The 16699-nt window shown below is 37.6% G+C and overlaps 1 protein-coding gene across 1 annotated transcript in view; it reads left to right on the top strand.

Moving 5' to 3' along the window:
* Positions 1–16699, top strand: part of SLC12A2 (solute carrier family 12 (sodium/potassium/chloride transporter), member 2) — a gene marked incomplete at its 5' end in the record, with an annotated part of 43808 nt that overhangs the window by 8057 nt on the left and 19052 nt on the right. Inside the window, 7 exons of the mRNA XM_009874280.1 lie at positions 4186–4294; positions 4737–4864; positions 4952–5036; positions 8464–8612; positions 13198–13305; positions 14196–14319; positions 15653–15754. Of these exons, the coding sequence (XP_009872582.1) occupies positions 4186–4294; positions 4737–4864; positions 4952–5036; positions 8464–8612; positions 13198–13305; positions 14196–14319; positions 15653–15754 (805 nt within the window). The remainder of the gene's footprint in view (positions 1–4185; positions 4295–4736; positions 4865–4951; positions 5037–8463; positions 8613–13197; positions 13306–14195; positions 14320–15652; positions 15755–16699) is intronic.

The raw sequence follows: 16699 nt of genomic DNA, 5'->3' as shown, positions 1-16699 counted from the left end.
TCGATATCTCTCTTGTATTGAGGTGCCCAAAACTGGACACAGTACTCAAGATGTGGATGCACCAGTGCTGAGTACAGGGGGACAATCACCTCCCTCCTCCTGCTGGTCGCACCGTTCCTGATCCAGGCCAGGATGCCATTGGCCTTCTTGGCCACCTGGGCACACTGCTGGCTCATATCCAGCTACTAGTCCATTAGAACCCCCAGGTCCCTTTCTGCCAGGCAGCTTTCCAGCCACACTTCCCCAAGCCTGTAACGTTGCATGGGGTTGTAGTGGCCCAAGTGCAGGACCTGGCACTTGGCCTTGTTGAAGATCGTGCCATTAACATTGGCCTATCAATCCAATCTATCCAAGTCTCTTCATGAGCAGATCAATGCTCCCACCTAACTTAGTGTCATCTGCAAACTTACTGATGCTACACTCTATGTCCGTATCAAGATCATCAATAAAGTTGTTAAATAGAAATGGTCCCTACAGTGATCCCTGCAGACCACCAGTTGTGACCAGCCGCCAGCTGGATTTAACTCCATTGACCACTCCATTGACCACCACTCTTTGGGCCTGTCCATTCAGTCACTGCTTTGTCCAGCAGATCATATGCTCATCCAAGCCATGAGCAGCCAGTTTTCCCAAGAGAATTCTGTGGGAAACAAGTGTCAAAGGCTTTTTGGAAGTCTATGTAGACAATACATACAGCCTTTCCCTTGTCCAATAGTTGAGTTGTCTTGCCGTTGGAGGACATCAGGTTCATCAGGCAGGACCTGCCTTTCATAAACTCATGCTGAGTGGGCTTGCTCCCCTGGTTGTCCTCTATATGGCATGTCATGGCACTTGAGATCATCTGCTCCATGACCTACCCTGGTACCAAGGTCAGACTGACAGGTCTGTAGTGTCCTCAATCCTCTTCTCTGCCTTTCTTGTAGATGAGCGTTACATTTGCTACCTTCCAGTCCATTGGGACCTCCCCAGTTAGCCAGGACTTCAAATAAATAATGGAAAGTGGCTGAGTGAGCAGGTCTGCCAAGTATTTCAAGACCCTTTGGTGCTGAAATGACACTGTCAAGGACATTAACAGTATTGCCCTCTTCTGGGCAACTTCAGCACAACAAGAAACGGAAAGAGCATTGGAATAGGAATTTTCCTCCACTGGAACTTAAAATGAGCTCCGCGGATGGAAAATAAAGGACTGCAGCTGAAGCCAATCTAAAGTTGTGTAGTTTCTGCTCACTGAAAACCAGTATTCTTAGCTTCTCTTCCACTCTTTTCTGGTTTTGTTTTCATTTGAAAACAGCCAGACAGTGTGATGCAGTAATTAAGCCCAGTGTTGAGGAGGGCTGTAAACATTAGTGGTAATGAATGTGTAGGAGGGGGAACCTACTTTACTTATCTTGTTGTGCCTACGTGGTCTTGGGTCAAATCTGATTGTGGCAATAAGCACGTATAGATCCTAAGGTAACTTAATATAAAATCATAAAATCATTTTGATTGGAAAAGACCTTTAAGATAATCGAGTACAACCATTATGTAAGTCTGCCAGGCCCAGTTCTAAACCATCTCCCTAGACGGTGCCTAAACACGTCCAAGGATGGTAATTCAACCACTTCCTTGGGCAGCCTGTTCCAATCTTTGGTAACCCTTTCAGTGAAGAAGTTTCTCCTAATGTCTAACCTAAACCTCCCCTGGTGCAACTTGAGGGCCATTTCCTCTTGTCCTATCACTTGATACTTGGGCAAAGAGAACAATGATGTTGGTCTTTCAGGTAATTGTAGAGACCAGTAAGAACTTCCCTCAGCCTCCTCCTAAACAACCTTAGTTCCCTCAGCTGCTTTTTATAAGATGTGTTCTCTAGACCCTTCACCGGCTTTGATGCCTTTCTCTGGGCCTGCTCCAGCACCTCGATGTTTTTCTTACACTGCAATACCCAAAACTGAACACAGTACTCAAGGTGCAGCCTCAGTAGTGCCAAGTACAGGGGCACAATCACTTCCATACTGGTTGCAGCCCGCACTATTCTGATGCAGGCCAAGATGCAGAATATATATAGAGATTGTCTTACTAGGATTGTGCTCCGTATAACTAGGCACTGTAGCTTGATCACTGTTTCCTGTAGTTTGTCTGCTTTTTCTGAGTATCCATTCATACTGTGCTCAAAAATAATTGAGAAGAGACTCCGTTGGTCTCCTTTTCTATTTGATATTTGGTTCACAATAGCTCCTATTTTCTGCAGTGAGAGGCAACTGTAGGAGCTTGTTCATGGAAATGATGCAAGTTTCCTATGCTCCTGCATCAAGATGATGATGATATTCATAATCAAAATGAGAGAGGTTTTTTTTGTCATTGTTGCCTCCAGCCTAGAAATAGGTATCGTAGAAAATAGAAGGGAAGATCAAGTGCATTACTTGGATCAACCACAGGAAGAAAATAATCAACAGAAATTGACTTTGGCATGTACTTTTAAATTGAACAACAGAGTTTTGTAAAAATTGTTTACTTTTCACTAGTAGTCCTTTACTGTCTGTAACTTCAGTTTGTAATACTAACTTTATGCACCTAACTTTGAACAATACTGTCCTTATTCTCAACCATTTAGTTTTTCCTTTGAATTAATTAGTTGTTATAAATCCTGTGGCCACTGTCACAAGAAATATTTTGCTTTTGCTTTGTAGCATAAACAATTCTAGGCAGATAGGAGCGGTGATAATCCACTGAACTTGTCAAACAAGCACGTCATGTGGGTTAACATACAGTTTAACATAGCAAAACACTAATACTTCCCTCTTGATTAAAGTACCTGTGATATTCTCTTATACCTTCTACATGACTTAGAGAAGGCCTTGCAAAATGGGACAAGGTGAATCTATAATAATGCCTTTGAAGTGGATCTAAAAGCAAAGAGAGGCTGGGAATCCAGGAAAGCCTGCTTAAAAAAAATGACTTTTCAGAGTTCGTGATCTCTTACTACTCAGCTCCTGGTATTGAAGTCTTGGAAGCCCATTATTTGTGTGAGGCTTTTGAATCAAAGGAAGACATTCAGAAATGCTCTTCGTTTCAGGGAAGTGCTTAGGTTTGTTAGTGGATACATACATTCGTGGCAATTGCACTGTGGTGACTTCATGTTAAATTCTCTGGGCTTATTGAAGACTTCTGTAAGCACTCAAGTGTATCGTTACACTTTTCATCTATTTTCTAGGCTTGGCAAAAGAGATAGCTAAATGCGTTGTGCAAACTGACTTCTTCAGGTTGTTCTATAACTGCTTTTTGGATATTGTGCTCTGTTTATCACTGTACTACCTGTTTCTTTCTGAGGCAACACCACAGTGCTGTTGCATATTAAGTTCTCATCCTAGCCCTGAAAAAAAAGTCACAACTAAGAATAGCTTCCCCTGAGCCATTGGCATATGCCTTTGTAACAAATCAAATAACACAAAAAGATAACAGGGCAGTGTGGTTGCTTATTTACACGTAAAAACTGAACGGTCTCTTCAATGTTTAGATTTATCTGCACTCATACTTTTGAAACATTGGATGGTTTAAAGTACTTCTTGTTCCAAGTGTAGGATTTATAATGTCTTTATTGAACAATGGCTGAAAATCTATTTTGTAATGAAAAAAGTTTCAAGAGAACTAGAAATTTGCAAGTAGTTGTGGTAGTCTGTGGTTTAATTTCATAACAGTTGAGAAGCTAAGAATGGAACAAAATAATCTAGTCCATGGCATAAAACAGCAAACAAAAGCTGTTTGATTTCTGATGTAATAAAATTCTTAGTAAATATCATGTGCATAAGTATATGGTAAAGTACTATGATCACAGTAATAAGGCAATACTCGTAGCATGTGTGTACATTTAGCTCTTACGTATTTCTTTCATCTGTGCAAATCCATTCCTTCTGGATTGTAGAGAAAATAGTTCTTTTAAATATTTTGTCTTTAGAAGTGTAACTTTGAAAAGTACAATAATAAGAAATTATTTTTGGAATAGGTGTTAAACTTACAGACTATTTCTGTTTCGTTGTTAAAAATCCTGATACATGTTCTCTCCATCTTGCCTTATTTGTGGAATTCAAACTGAGAAGACAAAGCTGGATTTGGAATAAAGTAAATATTTATGTTGTAAAACACAACATTGAAGGCTTAAACTGTGATAAAGAGCAAGCTCTTCTGTCTAATGCAATCATTATATTTCAGGCACAGATAGTCTTACTGGTGATCCTCATAATTGCTATTGGAGACTTTGTAATAGGAACATTCATTCCTTTGGATAGCAAGAAGCCTAAAGGTTTCTTTGGTTATAAAGGTATGTTGGAACAGTTAGTATTTTAAACAGTATCTTTGCATGGAAGAGTCTCACTGTCATAATTAAGTTGGACATCTGAAGTGGTTTATAGTCCTCTGTAACAGTAGAGATTTTTTTTTTCCTGATTCTTTTAAATTTATGCATTTTGGTTCCTTAAAGCTATTGGGCCAAAACTTGATTCTGCCTACTTAATATCAATTATATTAAGTTTTTAAAAAATGGCTGATACTCTAAGTACTTTTCTGGGTTTAAAGTCTATTTAAATTTAATGTGTTAACTTTTATTTTGAGTTCACTGGTGAGTTAGGGCTTAGTTCTATGCTTGATTTTAAGCAGGTCATAGAGCTATGACTTTCAGATTTTTCATGGAACTAGTAATGGATGGAATGGGTAATACTGTAGCTTCTGTATGAATATTGATAGATGTAAATCTTTTTCTACAGCTGAAATATTTACGGAGAATTTTGGACCAGATTTTCGACATGGGGAAACTTTCTTTTCTGTGTTTGCTATTTTCTTCCCTGCTGCAACTGGCATACTTGCTGGTGCAAATATCTCAGGTGATCTTGCGGTGAGTAATGAATTAGCAAATACTCTTCTCAAACACTGAGCATACCCTTGCCTCTGTCATCACTGTCCACTGGTGTTTTTCTTTCAGGATCCTCAGTCAGCGATACCTAAAGGAACGCTGTTGGCCATCTTAATTACTACGCTGGTTTACGTAGGAATTGCAGTATCTGTAGGTAAATAGAGAATGTTTTTAACTTTATCATTTCACATTCATTCTGAGGGTATGTTTTGATACAGTTTACGTAATTCATTATGTAAAGTCATAATGTAATTGACTTTCATGCATGGGAGAATAATCGCCAGAGTTTTCTGATTTTTATTGTTGGAGATTCAATTTTCAGCTGGCTTTATAATTTCATAAAATGAGTGATATTTTTTTAAGACTAGTGACTGTTTTGGACTAAACATGGCAAAAAGCTTCATATGGATGTTTCCTCATTTGTTGTAGTTATTTATATTAAAAGATTTACAGTTTAGAAGCAGGATAATCCCTGGATTAGAAAAGCACATTTTCAGAAAATACTCACTGACCGAACACCTGTATATTGTTTTGAAGATGATGATAGTCAGCTACTTATCTGAATTGAATTGTGGGACAATCACACAGTTCTTTGGTTAGAATGCATGAGCAATAATTCCCCAGGAGAGGGAGGAGAGTGAGTTGTGCCTTCATCTGGCCAACTGGCTGTCAGAAGTCATCTTCGGAAACAGTCTGTAGTTTTATTTTCATGTGGAAGGAGGAGAAACAATAATAGATTGATCTGAGTCTTGTATAACCTCTCTTCCCAGTCTTCCCCAACCCAGTGGTTTGAAATTGTCTGTAGAAGTTGCCTTGGGGTTTGATGCTCTCTGTGTCATTGTTGCTCTAAAGCACTGATGGTCATCCACATTTTTCCCACCCATAAAATAATTCTCTTCTAGCAACCTTAAGCACACAAGAACACAATTGTATCTCATATTTCCTGTTTGTGATTGAAAGTATTTTCATTCATTTCACTTAAATTAGTTTCTGGCAGCACTAGTCAGTTTTCTTATATGAAAGACCTAGCCTTATTTTAGCTCTGCTGCCGTTTTGATTGAAATTCTCATTTATAAGAGTACCATTGATCTTACCACTTCCTTCCCAAAGACAGCGGTCTTGCTAGTCTGCCTCTGCTGGCTAAAGTTGTACTTGGCTCTGCCAAATATTTGGTCTGTAGTCATTGCGCTTCATGCAGCATAATGACCTACACTTATTTCCTAATTAGGTTAACCACATAGACCTCTTCTAGCAAATTTGAATACTTCAGAACTTGAACCCACAGGAGAGCAAAATGCTCATTGATATTCACGTGTTAATAGAATACCTTGATCGTTTTTTGTATTGCAAAAGGAACAGTTTTCAAAAACAACTGAACAGGATATTGTTTGGTGCATCAAAAGTGTCCTGCCCTAGTTACAGGAGGTGTCTATCCTATAATTTGCACAGAATTCTGCTAGTTAGAAAAGACCGGGGTTGTTGCAGAGGTTAGAGATTAGGACAGGAGTGAAATTTAGAGTTTTCTTTAGACATTGGATCAGGAATCAAACACAGATGCTTTTATTCCTTTCCCCACACACAATTCCTCAATGTAAGTTTCCAGAGTAGTGATGAGCAAGTCATTACAGCTTCGAAGGAGTTAATAAATGTCGCTGAGTAGTCATGTCTGCAGGGAAAGATGATGTTCTGAATTTAGCTCACTATTTGCATGATCTGTAGTAATTAAGAGGGTTAAGAAACTGAGTAGAGAAGGCTTGGAAGAGGAGGATTGCTAGTCCTACTGCTAGAGCTAGGCAGCCTATTTCAAAAAATAACAGCTGTGAGGAGAAAGCATATGATTTTTTATTTTAGCAAGAGACTAATGGAGATGTGGATGTGGCAGGATGAAGAGTGCATAAGTAATTTTTATATCAAAATTCTCAAAAGACATATTTCAAAGGGAAGCTGTAATAAACCCCCCAAACTTCTGAGTAGGCTTAAGATATGTTTTCTCAACACAGGGAAGTAAAGCTAACTAATGAGAACCTAACTGTAGCTGCTTGTGGCACTAGAGGAGCTAAACACTCCCAAATATAGTCTGAAGGACTCGGGGTACTATCTCTAGAATTTTTGCTGGTTGCATGTAGTTAGGAGAACTTGATACAGGTGGTCTGTTAACCTTAGACTTATAGTGTGGCAAAACTTTGTTTGACTATGGCAGGAACATGCTTATAAAAGCCTATGGAAAGGTAAAATCCTGTTTTTATGGGAAAGGATACCTGGAGATTCTTAGGGAAAGTGTTGCCAGAATCTTATAAATTTTTTTTTGAGTGAGAGTTGAATACAATGTCTACACTCTTACCTGTATCTAAGTATCTCCTACTCCTGCTGAGAATGCAGCATGCTCAGCTGGCTTCTGCTCTACATTTGCTCACAGTAAGGTTGACGTTAAGTTTGTTCATAGTGCTGTTGTCCCTTTCTGTTGCACCTTGTGTGTGAAAGATCTGCCAGCTAGTTGGATCTGAACTATGGAAAAGGGAATGAGGAAGAGGAGGACCGTGATGATGTACTGTACCTATTTAATGAGTTGCTCAACACATTTACCACTGCCATCTGTTACTGACAATACGTTCAAATAGTTTAACTAGTAAGCTGCAGCAAATACTTGCATAATGGAAGAGAAGAAACTTTTTGTCATACAGATCTTTTAACTCCACTTAAAACAGAAGAAGAAAAAAAACACAGCCCGATCACATACCCATGAGAAGAGCATAAGACAGGTGATCAATATAGGAAACTCGTACTGAAATTTAATCAACTGGGCCTGAAAGTAACTGAAAAATAATTCTGAAAAGTGGAAGGATTAAATAATGTCCACTTAGGCTACTGCTCTGTAGACTTCCTTCTTCTCTTTCCCAGTCCTAATTTAATTCCCATTCCTGGAAGTACTTGGTGGTGTCCAAATAATTTGACTACCTCAACTATTAAACCATAGAATGTTAAATAATACTTAGTCTACTCTTTTGTCCTTTATGAGACAAAAAACCTTTTTAGTACTTTATGGTTTTTCTGAGTACTTCAAGGATGAAGTGCTGTGTCTTCATTTTCTTAACCAGTAAAGTTACAAATAATTGTAGGTGAATTGAGGACAGCAACTTAAGTGATAAACTTTATTTTAAACAGTGTGGTAAGAATTGAACTATGTGGTTTTGTTTCACCAAGAAACCAACTGAAAATTCCAACTGAAAAAAAGGCCACATCGGAGATGGCTTGTTTAAACATTATGAAATGGCTTTCACCAGGCTTTCATGACATACTACTTGATTTTTTTGGAATATCTTAGCCACAGTGTCTTGAAAAAAAACTGCAATGCTGTGCGTGAAGATCATGTCAAGCAAGAGAGCAGTTAGTTTGCTTGGGTTTATTTCTTCTTCACAGTGAAGATGTGTTTAATACTGAAATGTATTAAAAATATAAATGCCTTATTTGAAGATTGATCTGTGTGAATACAGTTGCATAAAAAGGAATTGAACTTCGTATTTCTCCTGAAGCTCAGACTGAGTCTGTTAATGGTTTTTTTTTTGTGATTGTGCCAACTCTAGGATCCTGCGTTGTTCGAGATGCCACAGGGAACGTTAATAACACCATTGTCACAGAGCTGACAAATTGCACTACTGCAGCTTGCAAATTAAACTATGATTTCTCATCCTGTCAGACAGAGTGTCACTATGGGCTGATGAACAATTTCCAGGTATAAAACTTTCTCCTAAATCTGTTCATTGGCTTTTGTGTTTGTTCTGTTTTTGAATTGCACATTAAGAAAAATCATAGGCTAAAAGTGTCTGTCTCCATAAATGTGAGATTTGTCTAGAATAGTTAAGTGCTGTACTAGCACGTAGAACAACAACATAATTAGGTTAAATTGGGTGTTTATTCACAGGTGTTATAAATATTTACTCTTCTGAGTAAACTGATGAGGTTAGGTGGTGGGACTGCAACTTTCTTTAGATATCTGAATGGCATCATTCAGTGATGTGGATAGAAATACTCACTGTTCAAAAGTGATTCATAGTAGTCATACGTAACCTCTGTCAATAACTTGTTGCTTAATTTTTAAAGATTCTTAGCAAACATGCTGTCTTTCTAAAAATGTTTTACATATTTGTCACAGTATCTTCTTTAATGGGGAGAATGTTGTGACTTCAATGTTGCTGTACTTAAAAATCCTCTAGAAGCAATGGAGTAATTAATTTTCTTCAACTTACATTTCACTGGTAATTGAGATGTCCATGAACTATTGGTAAGGGTTTGAAGGAAACCAAAGAAAACATACTTATTGCTGAGTGACTAAAACTTGCTTTGTGGTAGTCCAGCTTTACCCTAAATTTTCCTAATGGGTATACAAAAATTTGAGTAGAGGTTAAGCTGAAATCCACTAATGGAAAAGGCTTGTAGATTTTGATCAGCAGTGCAAGTGATACATGTACTACTTACATGTTAGGCAGATAGCCTTACCTGCAAAGCTAGGTGGAAAACCTGTTTTGTACATGCTGAAATGATGTTGCAATGCAGACCATTCTATTAAAGTAAAATGCATTTTTATATTGAAATAATTTGAGTATCTCTATGGTATTTCTTTCTTTTGGTTTAGAAAAAGTCTGTATTTAGAAACACTTCAGAACTGCGCTTGTGGAGATAATTATTCTGCAAAACCTGGTGACTTTTCTCGTTTGTTTAAGCCCAACATAGCACAATATGTCTTCAGATGTACAGCTGAGAACTGGTTTCCTCCCTATCTTTTTCTTGAAGTCATAACTTTGATAAGGTAGCTTACCATAAACGTTGCTTCTGCTTCTAATAAGTTGGTCATTAATGTTCTGGTTTCCTATCGTGGTCTAAAGAGTACTTTTATCTCCCAAATTATTCTCGCTTCTCTCTGTGTAAAAATTAGCGGGTTCCGTCACTTTCAAGACCAAGGCTGCAGAGAGAAAGCCGCCCTTCTTGTTGAAGTTTTGAAAACTTTCTTGTGGAGACTACACAGCATCTCTGAGCAAGCCGCTGCTGTGCTTTTTCTGACACACAGCTGGACTTTCACTTGCTGTTTGTTTTTTCTCTATTCACAGCTTTTGCTGTACATCTCTGAGAAGAGTTTAATTCTATCAGAAGGAAAATGTTCGCGTGAGAGGCTATCTATAGATAAACTGTTGTCCATTTTGTGATTGAACTGCCCTTAACTTAGTAGCTCTGATGGTAGCTGTAAGAAGACGCTTATTTTGATATACAAGTCACATTGTGTTTGTCTTACAGCTTTTAACTGTGCAGGTTCTGAGGTTGAAACTGCCAACTTAGTTATGTGCACAGCCTGATGACTTCTCACTCTGATATACTTTGTGCTGCATTCAGTTCTTCTGGCAAAGAAGTTAGTGCTTAGGCAGCTCAGGTTTTGAATGTTTGAGGCAGCAAATGGATGACATGTATGAATTACTTCTGGAAGGCTTACGTGGTCCTAAGAATTTTAAAATGCGAATAGTTGGTGAGACAGGCTCAGTCAGACTTACACAGAAAGACCAACCTTGGTTTCTGGTGTCAATACAAATGAATTGCAGGTCCTCACACATCGGTGTCAGTGACATTTCTGTGTCTAGTCTGTCACCTGGTAGAAGAGTAACTTCAGAAACTTATTCTGAGCTCTGTAGCCTCAGCCTGGAATTTCCCTAGAGTTTGGGTAATTTAAATGCAGAGTTTGGATAACTTTGGATGAAAGTTGTATAAAACTGCATTCCAGAAACAGTGTAAAAGTTCTGCTAAAACTTTCCTGCTACAAAGGAAGGCAGCTGTAAAACATTTGAAAAAAGTTAGGGGAAGGGGGAGTTGAACAATGTTTTGTCCATATTCATTACAAAAATCCAGTTTTAAAGAAGCTGCTGCTTGTTTTCATGTCACATTTTTTTCTACTCCACAATGGCTGGACCAAGGAACTGGAACTGTAGTCAAAATATGGTATTTCATTAACTCAAATGTTTGAAATGTTAGAAAATGTCTCAACAGTAAATGCCAAGCAAATATAACAAGTCACTTACCAGCAGTAACTGTGTATCTATCTCCACACACCCATGGTAAAAGTGGAGTCCCTATTAGGTATCTGTCCTTCCAGTTCTGTGTGTTCTTCAGTGCCGCAGATAACTAAATATGTGGGCTCCTTGGTTTTGTGGTCATGAGGTTTGGATTTTGATGTTTATGATGCGGAGGGGATGAAGGGGTGTTTGACACCACGGCATACTGGTTTTGCTGGAACTGAGTTCTCTTTTGTTCTCCTAGCTTAGAAAAGGCTTCTTAACGTCTCTTACATTAATAACCAAAGTTATAACATACTAGCTTTTAAAATGGACATTATCTGCATACATCTTACTCAGATTTTTCCCAAAATTATAAAACACATAATACTCAAAAGTGGATAGTATAAATAAATGGAGGCAGTGAACAGAACCTAGAAAGAGAATGTAAAATCTGAGCAGATTGTATCAACTTCTTGCAGTTTAGTTCTTAGAAGTGTAGTAAAGGAAAGGCCTTGAAATAATATTTTAAATCGGATGGGAGGAAAAGTGATTGAGACTTCTGCACAGAATCTGTCCATAGAAGGTCTTTCCAGAGAAAATTGATGAAACTGTCTTTGTAGGGAAGAAAATTTTTGTACAGCTTCTACCAGGATTATTTTGTGCTTATTATCTTGCTGTAGAAAGGTTTACTGCTAAAATATCTGTCAGTAAAGCATTTACATCCTTAACTTTTCTTCTAGAAAGTGTAGGATTGTTACAAACTGGCATTTACAGCTGTAACTTTTTCTGTTGGTTGTAAAACTAACAAAACTTGGGCATGGGAGGGATCGCTTAATATGTCATTCATTTTATTGTTCTATGAGTAAAGACTCATGTCCTGCCTTTTCTGTACTCAGCTGCACATATGGTTCAGGATATTCTCTCCTTCATTTGTTACACTACAGCTATTTCACTCTCGTCTTACACAGCTGCAATTATTTAATTTCTCTTTTTAGGCAAAGCATCCCCTGAACTGACCAATAAAACTGGATGTAGTGTAGAGATTCAGTTGACTGAGAGATGCAGTGGCTTCATCAGTCTGATCTGGAGAAAAATGCTAAATGTAGTTTAGGCATAGGACTATGAATAAAGTTTCATCAGTTGCCTGTATATGGTTTCAGAGAGCATGTCCTACCTAGTAAGATTGCTTTAGATAGCTAGCTTTTACAACTTAGGTGACTTAAAAACTGGACACTTCTGCACGTTCTTTCTTGCCTTGCTTCGGTCCCTTTCCTGATACTGTAGATGAGATTGGTGGGATGAAAGAGACAACTAATCAATGCTGAATTTTGTTCTGACACATTGTGCTTGAAAGGCACTGTACTGCTTTTGGCACTGTACTGCTTTTGTTGCATTGACTAAAAAATGATTTTTTTTTTCAAAATGGTATCAAATTCCTGAATGCTGGCTGTTTTCCAGCAGCTTAGGCTTTTGTTTCATAGACTTCTGTTTCATAGACAAAGATTGGTTTTAAATATGTAGGTCTGTATTTTAAATCACTTAACACATGTAAAACTGTATGCAGCTAAGGTATACCAGTAATCAGTAGAATGGTAGAAGAGTGTCTTCAGGCTATATGGCAATTAGACAGATGTTTGCTTTGGTTCTAATTTGGGATTTTTGGTTCTAATGCCTTATCAACATTGTTCTTTTACACTTAGCTTATTGATTATAATTTTGTTAGGTTACAGAGATGTCCTAGGATGCAGTCTTAGGGAGATGGGAAGCAAGTTCGTTCTGTCATTGTGGTTTTGAATGGGAAACAAGCCTAATTTAGAGTGATGTAGATGGTGAGAAAGACAACTTTCTCAAGATGTTCCCCAGTTTCAGTTGTTTTTGTCACTTGGACTTTCTGAGAGCATGTTATTCAGCAGTAGGTTGGTCAAAATTCCAGTGTAACAAATTCGTAACAAATTCCAGTCTATCTTTCTTCCATAACTTGTATTTAAGCCTTCTATGAACCCATGAAGACTTCAGCTGTTGATTATTTTGACCTGCAAATTACATGGTTGGACTACCTATTGTGTGAAAAGACACCTTCTCTAATTCCAAAATAAGGATCCATTCCAAACCTCTGATTCATCCCTATTTCATTCATTGATGTGAATACATGATTCTCAAACAGCTTTTAAGGGGGAGGGTACGCAGTGTTTTATCTTCTAGTTGGTGTACTTAATGTTGCCATCCATTTGTATAGTATGTTTTTTCATGTTCTTTAAGAAAAAAATACTTTGCTTTTAGGTGATGAGCATGGTATCAGGATTTGCACCGCTGATTTCTGCAGGTATTTTTTCAGCCACCCTGTCTTCTGCTTTAGCATCTCTTGTGAGTGCACCTAAGATCTTCCAGGTAAGTAGGGAAGTAAAACAACAGTATTTTAAAGAATAATGTTAATTAACTTATGAATCAGAATTTTTGGTAATGGACTCTGACATATGACCGTCATGATTCATGCCAGCTGACATCCACAGATGGATCAAATGTTTACATGTTGCTTAGAATGTCTTGTGTTTCTGCTTAGTTTAGAGATTAGTTGTGGTGTAACTAACATTTCAAGCATCTGCAAACTCCTTTAGATTTTTTTTTGTTGCAAGTAACAGTGGAGCACATACAAAGGGTACAGATCACTTGGTTTCTCAATCATAGAAGGAGACAGCATGCAGTAGAACCTGCAGCTGTAGAATCTTACATTGCATCAGACTAATTGTGTACCAGTTTGTGTGTAAATCATATGTGTCTTTTGTTTTACTTTCTTTTTAACTATTTAATTGGAGTCTTTGTCTTGCAAGCTCTCTTCAGTGAACTTTAGTGTCCTCTAATGACCTACTTTCCCAAAAGTTCAGTAGGGAGTCAAATGTAGAAGGGATTTTTTTGCATAATAGAAGTCTAAGTATGGATGCAGAGAAGTAGTGTATATATTGAGCGAACTCCCTGATTTCTGAGAAGGCATCTCTAAAGAACGAGTCTTTGTGATTGTAAGGTACCAGTAAAGTAAGATAGTCAATTACTTACAGAAGAGCCATGCTTGTTCTTATAGATGGAAATTACTGAAGGATAGAATATTGGAAATGCAAAATGTCAAGATGCAAAGACAATTGAAAACAGAATTAGTACATAGTGGCTATCAGCTTTTTCTTTTGGGAAGATAATAGGCAGTGGAAGACAGCATTTAGTAAGCATTATTAAGGATAAGTTTTGAACAAAAAGCCTGCTGACTCTTGAATTTTATTTTTTCTTAGGCTTTGTGCAAGGACAACATTTATCCAGGATTTCAGATGTTTGCTAAAGGCTATGGGAAGAACAATGAACCACTGAGAGGATATCTTCTAACATTTTTAATTGCTCTTGGATTCATACTAATTGGTTAGTTTGAAATTATTGTAGAAACCTTCTGTTCCATGTCATGACTTGATGACAGTGTCTTAGAGTTCTAATGCACAGCATAATTCTAAGCCAGCACTGTAAATCTGTTTGAGAGTTACTTTTGCCTGCCTTCTAGATACAATGCTGTGTAGAACTGCAGTATAATTGAACTGTAGTAATACTGCCGTTTTCTTAATAACTGCAAGTGCTTGTCTTTAGATATTACCAATAAAAATACATGTTTTGCTTGAGGTTGAGAAGTGTTCTGTCTTGTAAACATGAAAGTTTATTTTAGATATTTAATAATTAGCTTCAGTAAATAGCAAACTTGCATAAACAATAGTTTTTAAAGTGTGTTTTTCTGTTAAGTTACAAACAGTAAAGATGAGTGCTGATGCTGCTGTTGCTAAAGGTAAAGATAGTCTAGGTAGAATTACATGTGTTTTATGTAGATGGCAAACTAATTGTGCTGTGTCCATCCGTAAGTCCTGTAGCAGTGCTTTTAAACTTTGTTACCTAGTTTGCTCTCATCCTTTCCCTAAGTCTGTTTAAGGCACAGGTGTGTCCATGATGTCCCTACAGCAGCATGCTGACTGGAAGCTTTATTAAGAGTAGAAACGTGTAGACTAGCATGGCGCATTCTGCATTTTGATATTTTTTTTTGATGCTGAGAGTACCCATGTAAGTGTTTGTACTGTCCTGCCTCAAGGAAACGAGGGCATTCAGAATCTTCCAAATCTTTCACTAAAGAGTGTCCCATCACTGTTGTGATGGTGTTGGTCTGTAATAGTGCACTGTGCTAGTACCATTGATGCAACATTTAATTTAAAATGCACGTAGATGAACATATTTGTCACATTGCTTACACTAATTTGATCTGCTTTTGCCATTCACCATAGTTGATTGTCTCTTAAACCTATTAGTATCGTGTTCTTTGCTGTTGGAGAGTTGAGCTAGAGAAGTGCTGCGGATGTATTAATGCTCTATCTACTGTTTCTGACATTTCTTTAGAACCTAGTGTGGTGGTGTTCGATCCAGCTCTGACGGGAAAGAAATTTTCTCAATTAATTGTTTTGAGAAAGTATGAAACGCTTCAAAAGTGGCAGAAAGGAAAAATGTTTGAATTTTTAAAACTTCCTGACTATTAAATATTAACTTTGTGAAAAATAGACCATTAGGAAAATTGCTCTATCCACTTAACAAAAAGGACAAACTACTTCTCCAAAGAGCACCCCAGAAAAAAGGTTGCTTGTAGCAGGTTTTTTACTCAGGAATCTACAAAGCCATTGGATGATACCTTTCATAACAGCCTGCCTTGTTTTTGGTTTTACAGCTGAACTGAACGTCATTGCTCCAATTATTTCTAATTTCTTCTTGGCCTCATATGCCTTGATTAACTTCTCTGTATTCCATGCTTCTCTTGCAAAGTCTCCAGGTAGGAACTATGTTTTGAGGGTGAGAGTTTATCCTGCATTTTTCTATGCATAAATACGATTTAAATGGTATTAATATAAATGTATGCTTAGTTTAATTTAGTTACTAAATAGCTGTTTGAGTCTCATGGTGAATCTGAATGACAAATGTATTATGGTGTGTTCTTGGGTCTTCTGAAATTTTGAGAACTGCGTGATCCAGGACAGTTCAGTAGCTACTAATTTTGTCATCTTTGCTGAGGGAACACAAGATAATTCGATATTTTTTCAGAAACTCTTGAAGAAAGCTTTCTTGCTAATTCAGTATTGGGTGTTCAAGAACCACCCTTTGGTCTTCTTTGGTGTGGGAAGTGAGTTGGATTATAGGAATAAGCCGAAACACAGTCCTTGTAGAACAGACCCAGTCCAGTATGCAATTGTACTGAAATAATGCCCTTAAAACCTTCTTAAGTTGCTGAACTGCTGGATATTGTTTTGCCAGAGTATGTGCATACCTCTGTTTACACAACAGTTACACATCTGTTACACTTGTTAAGCTTGGGTGTGTTAGTTGGGGTGAGTGTGTGTATTTACCTGATTTTGGATAAACTTGTGACAAATAAGGATGTAAAACAATGACAATGCAGTATTTTGATATACTCAAGTTCTACTTGGCCATGCCTGTCCTTTTCTGTTTCATGTGGTGAAAATTTCTGGCTATATGAAAACAGTAGAACTACACAACTAGAAACAGTTAATAGTATGTGAGAGAGTGTGAGCTGATGATTCATGTTACGCTACCTTTGAAAGCAAAAAATCAGTTGTCATGCAAGCTGTTGGCTTGTTAGCCTGGCTCAGTAGACATACTAACACAAGCATCTTCACACTTTCCTTTTAGAGGGCAAAATTAGGAAAATTTTACGTATCTATTAAAGAAGGATGCAATTGATTTGAAAGATGTTGGAAAT

Source organism: Apaloderma vittatum, unplaced genomic scaffold, assembly GCF_000703405.1.
Source record: "Apaloderma vittatum isolate BGI_N311 unplaced genomic scaffold, ASM70340v1 scaffold8588, whole genome shotgun sequence".
Taxonomy (NCBI): domain Eukaryota; kingdom Metazoa; phylum Chordata; class Aves; order Trogoniformes; family Trogonidae; genus Apaloderma; species Apaloderma vittatum.
The sequence above is the reverse complement of the archived record's forward strand: the minus strand, read 5'-3'. Positions and strand labels throughout refer to the sequence as shown.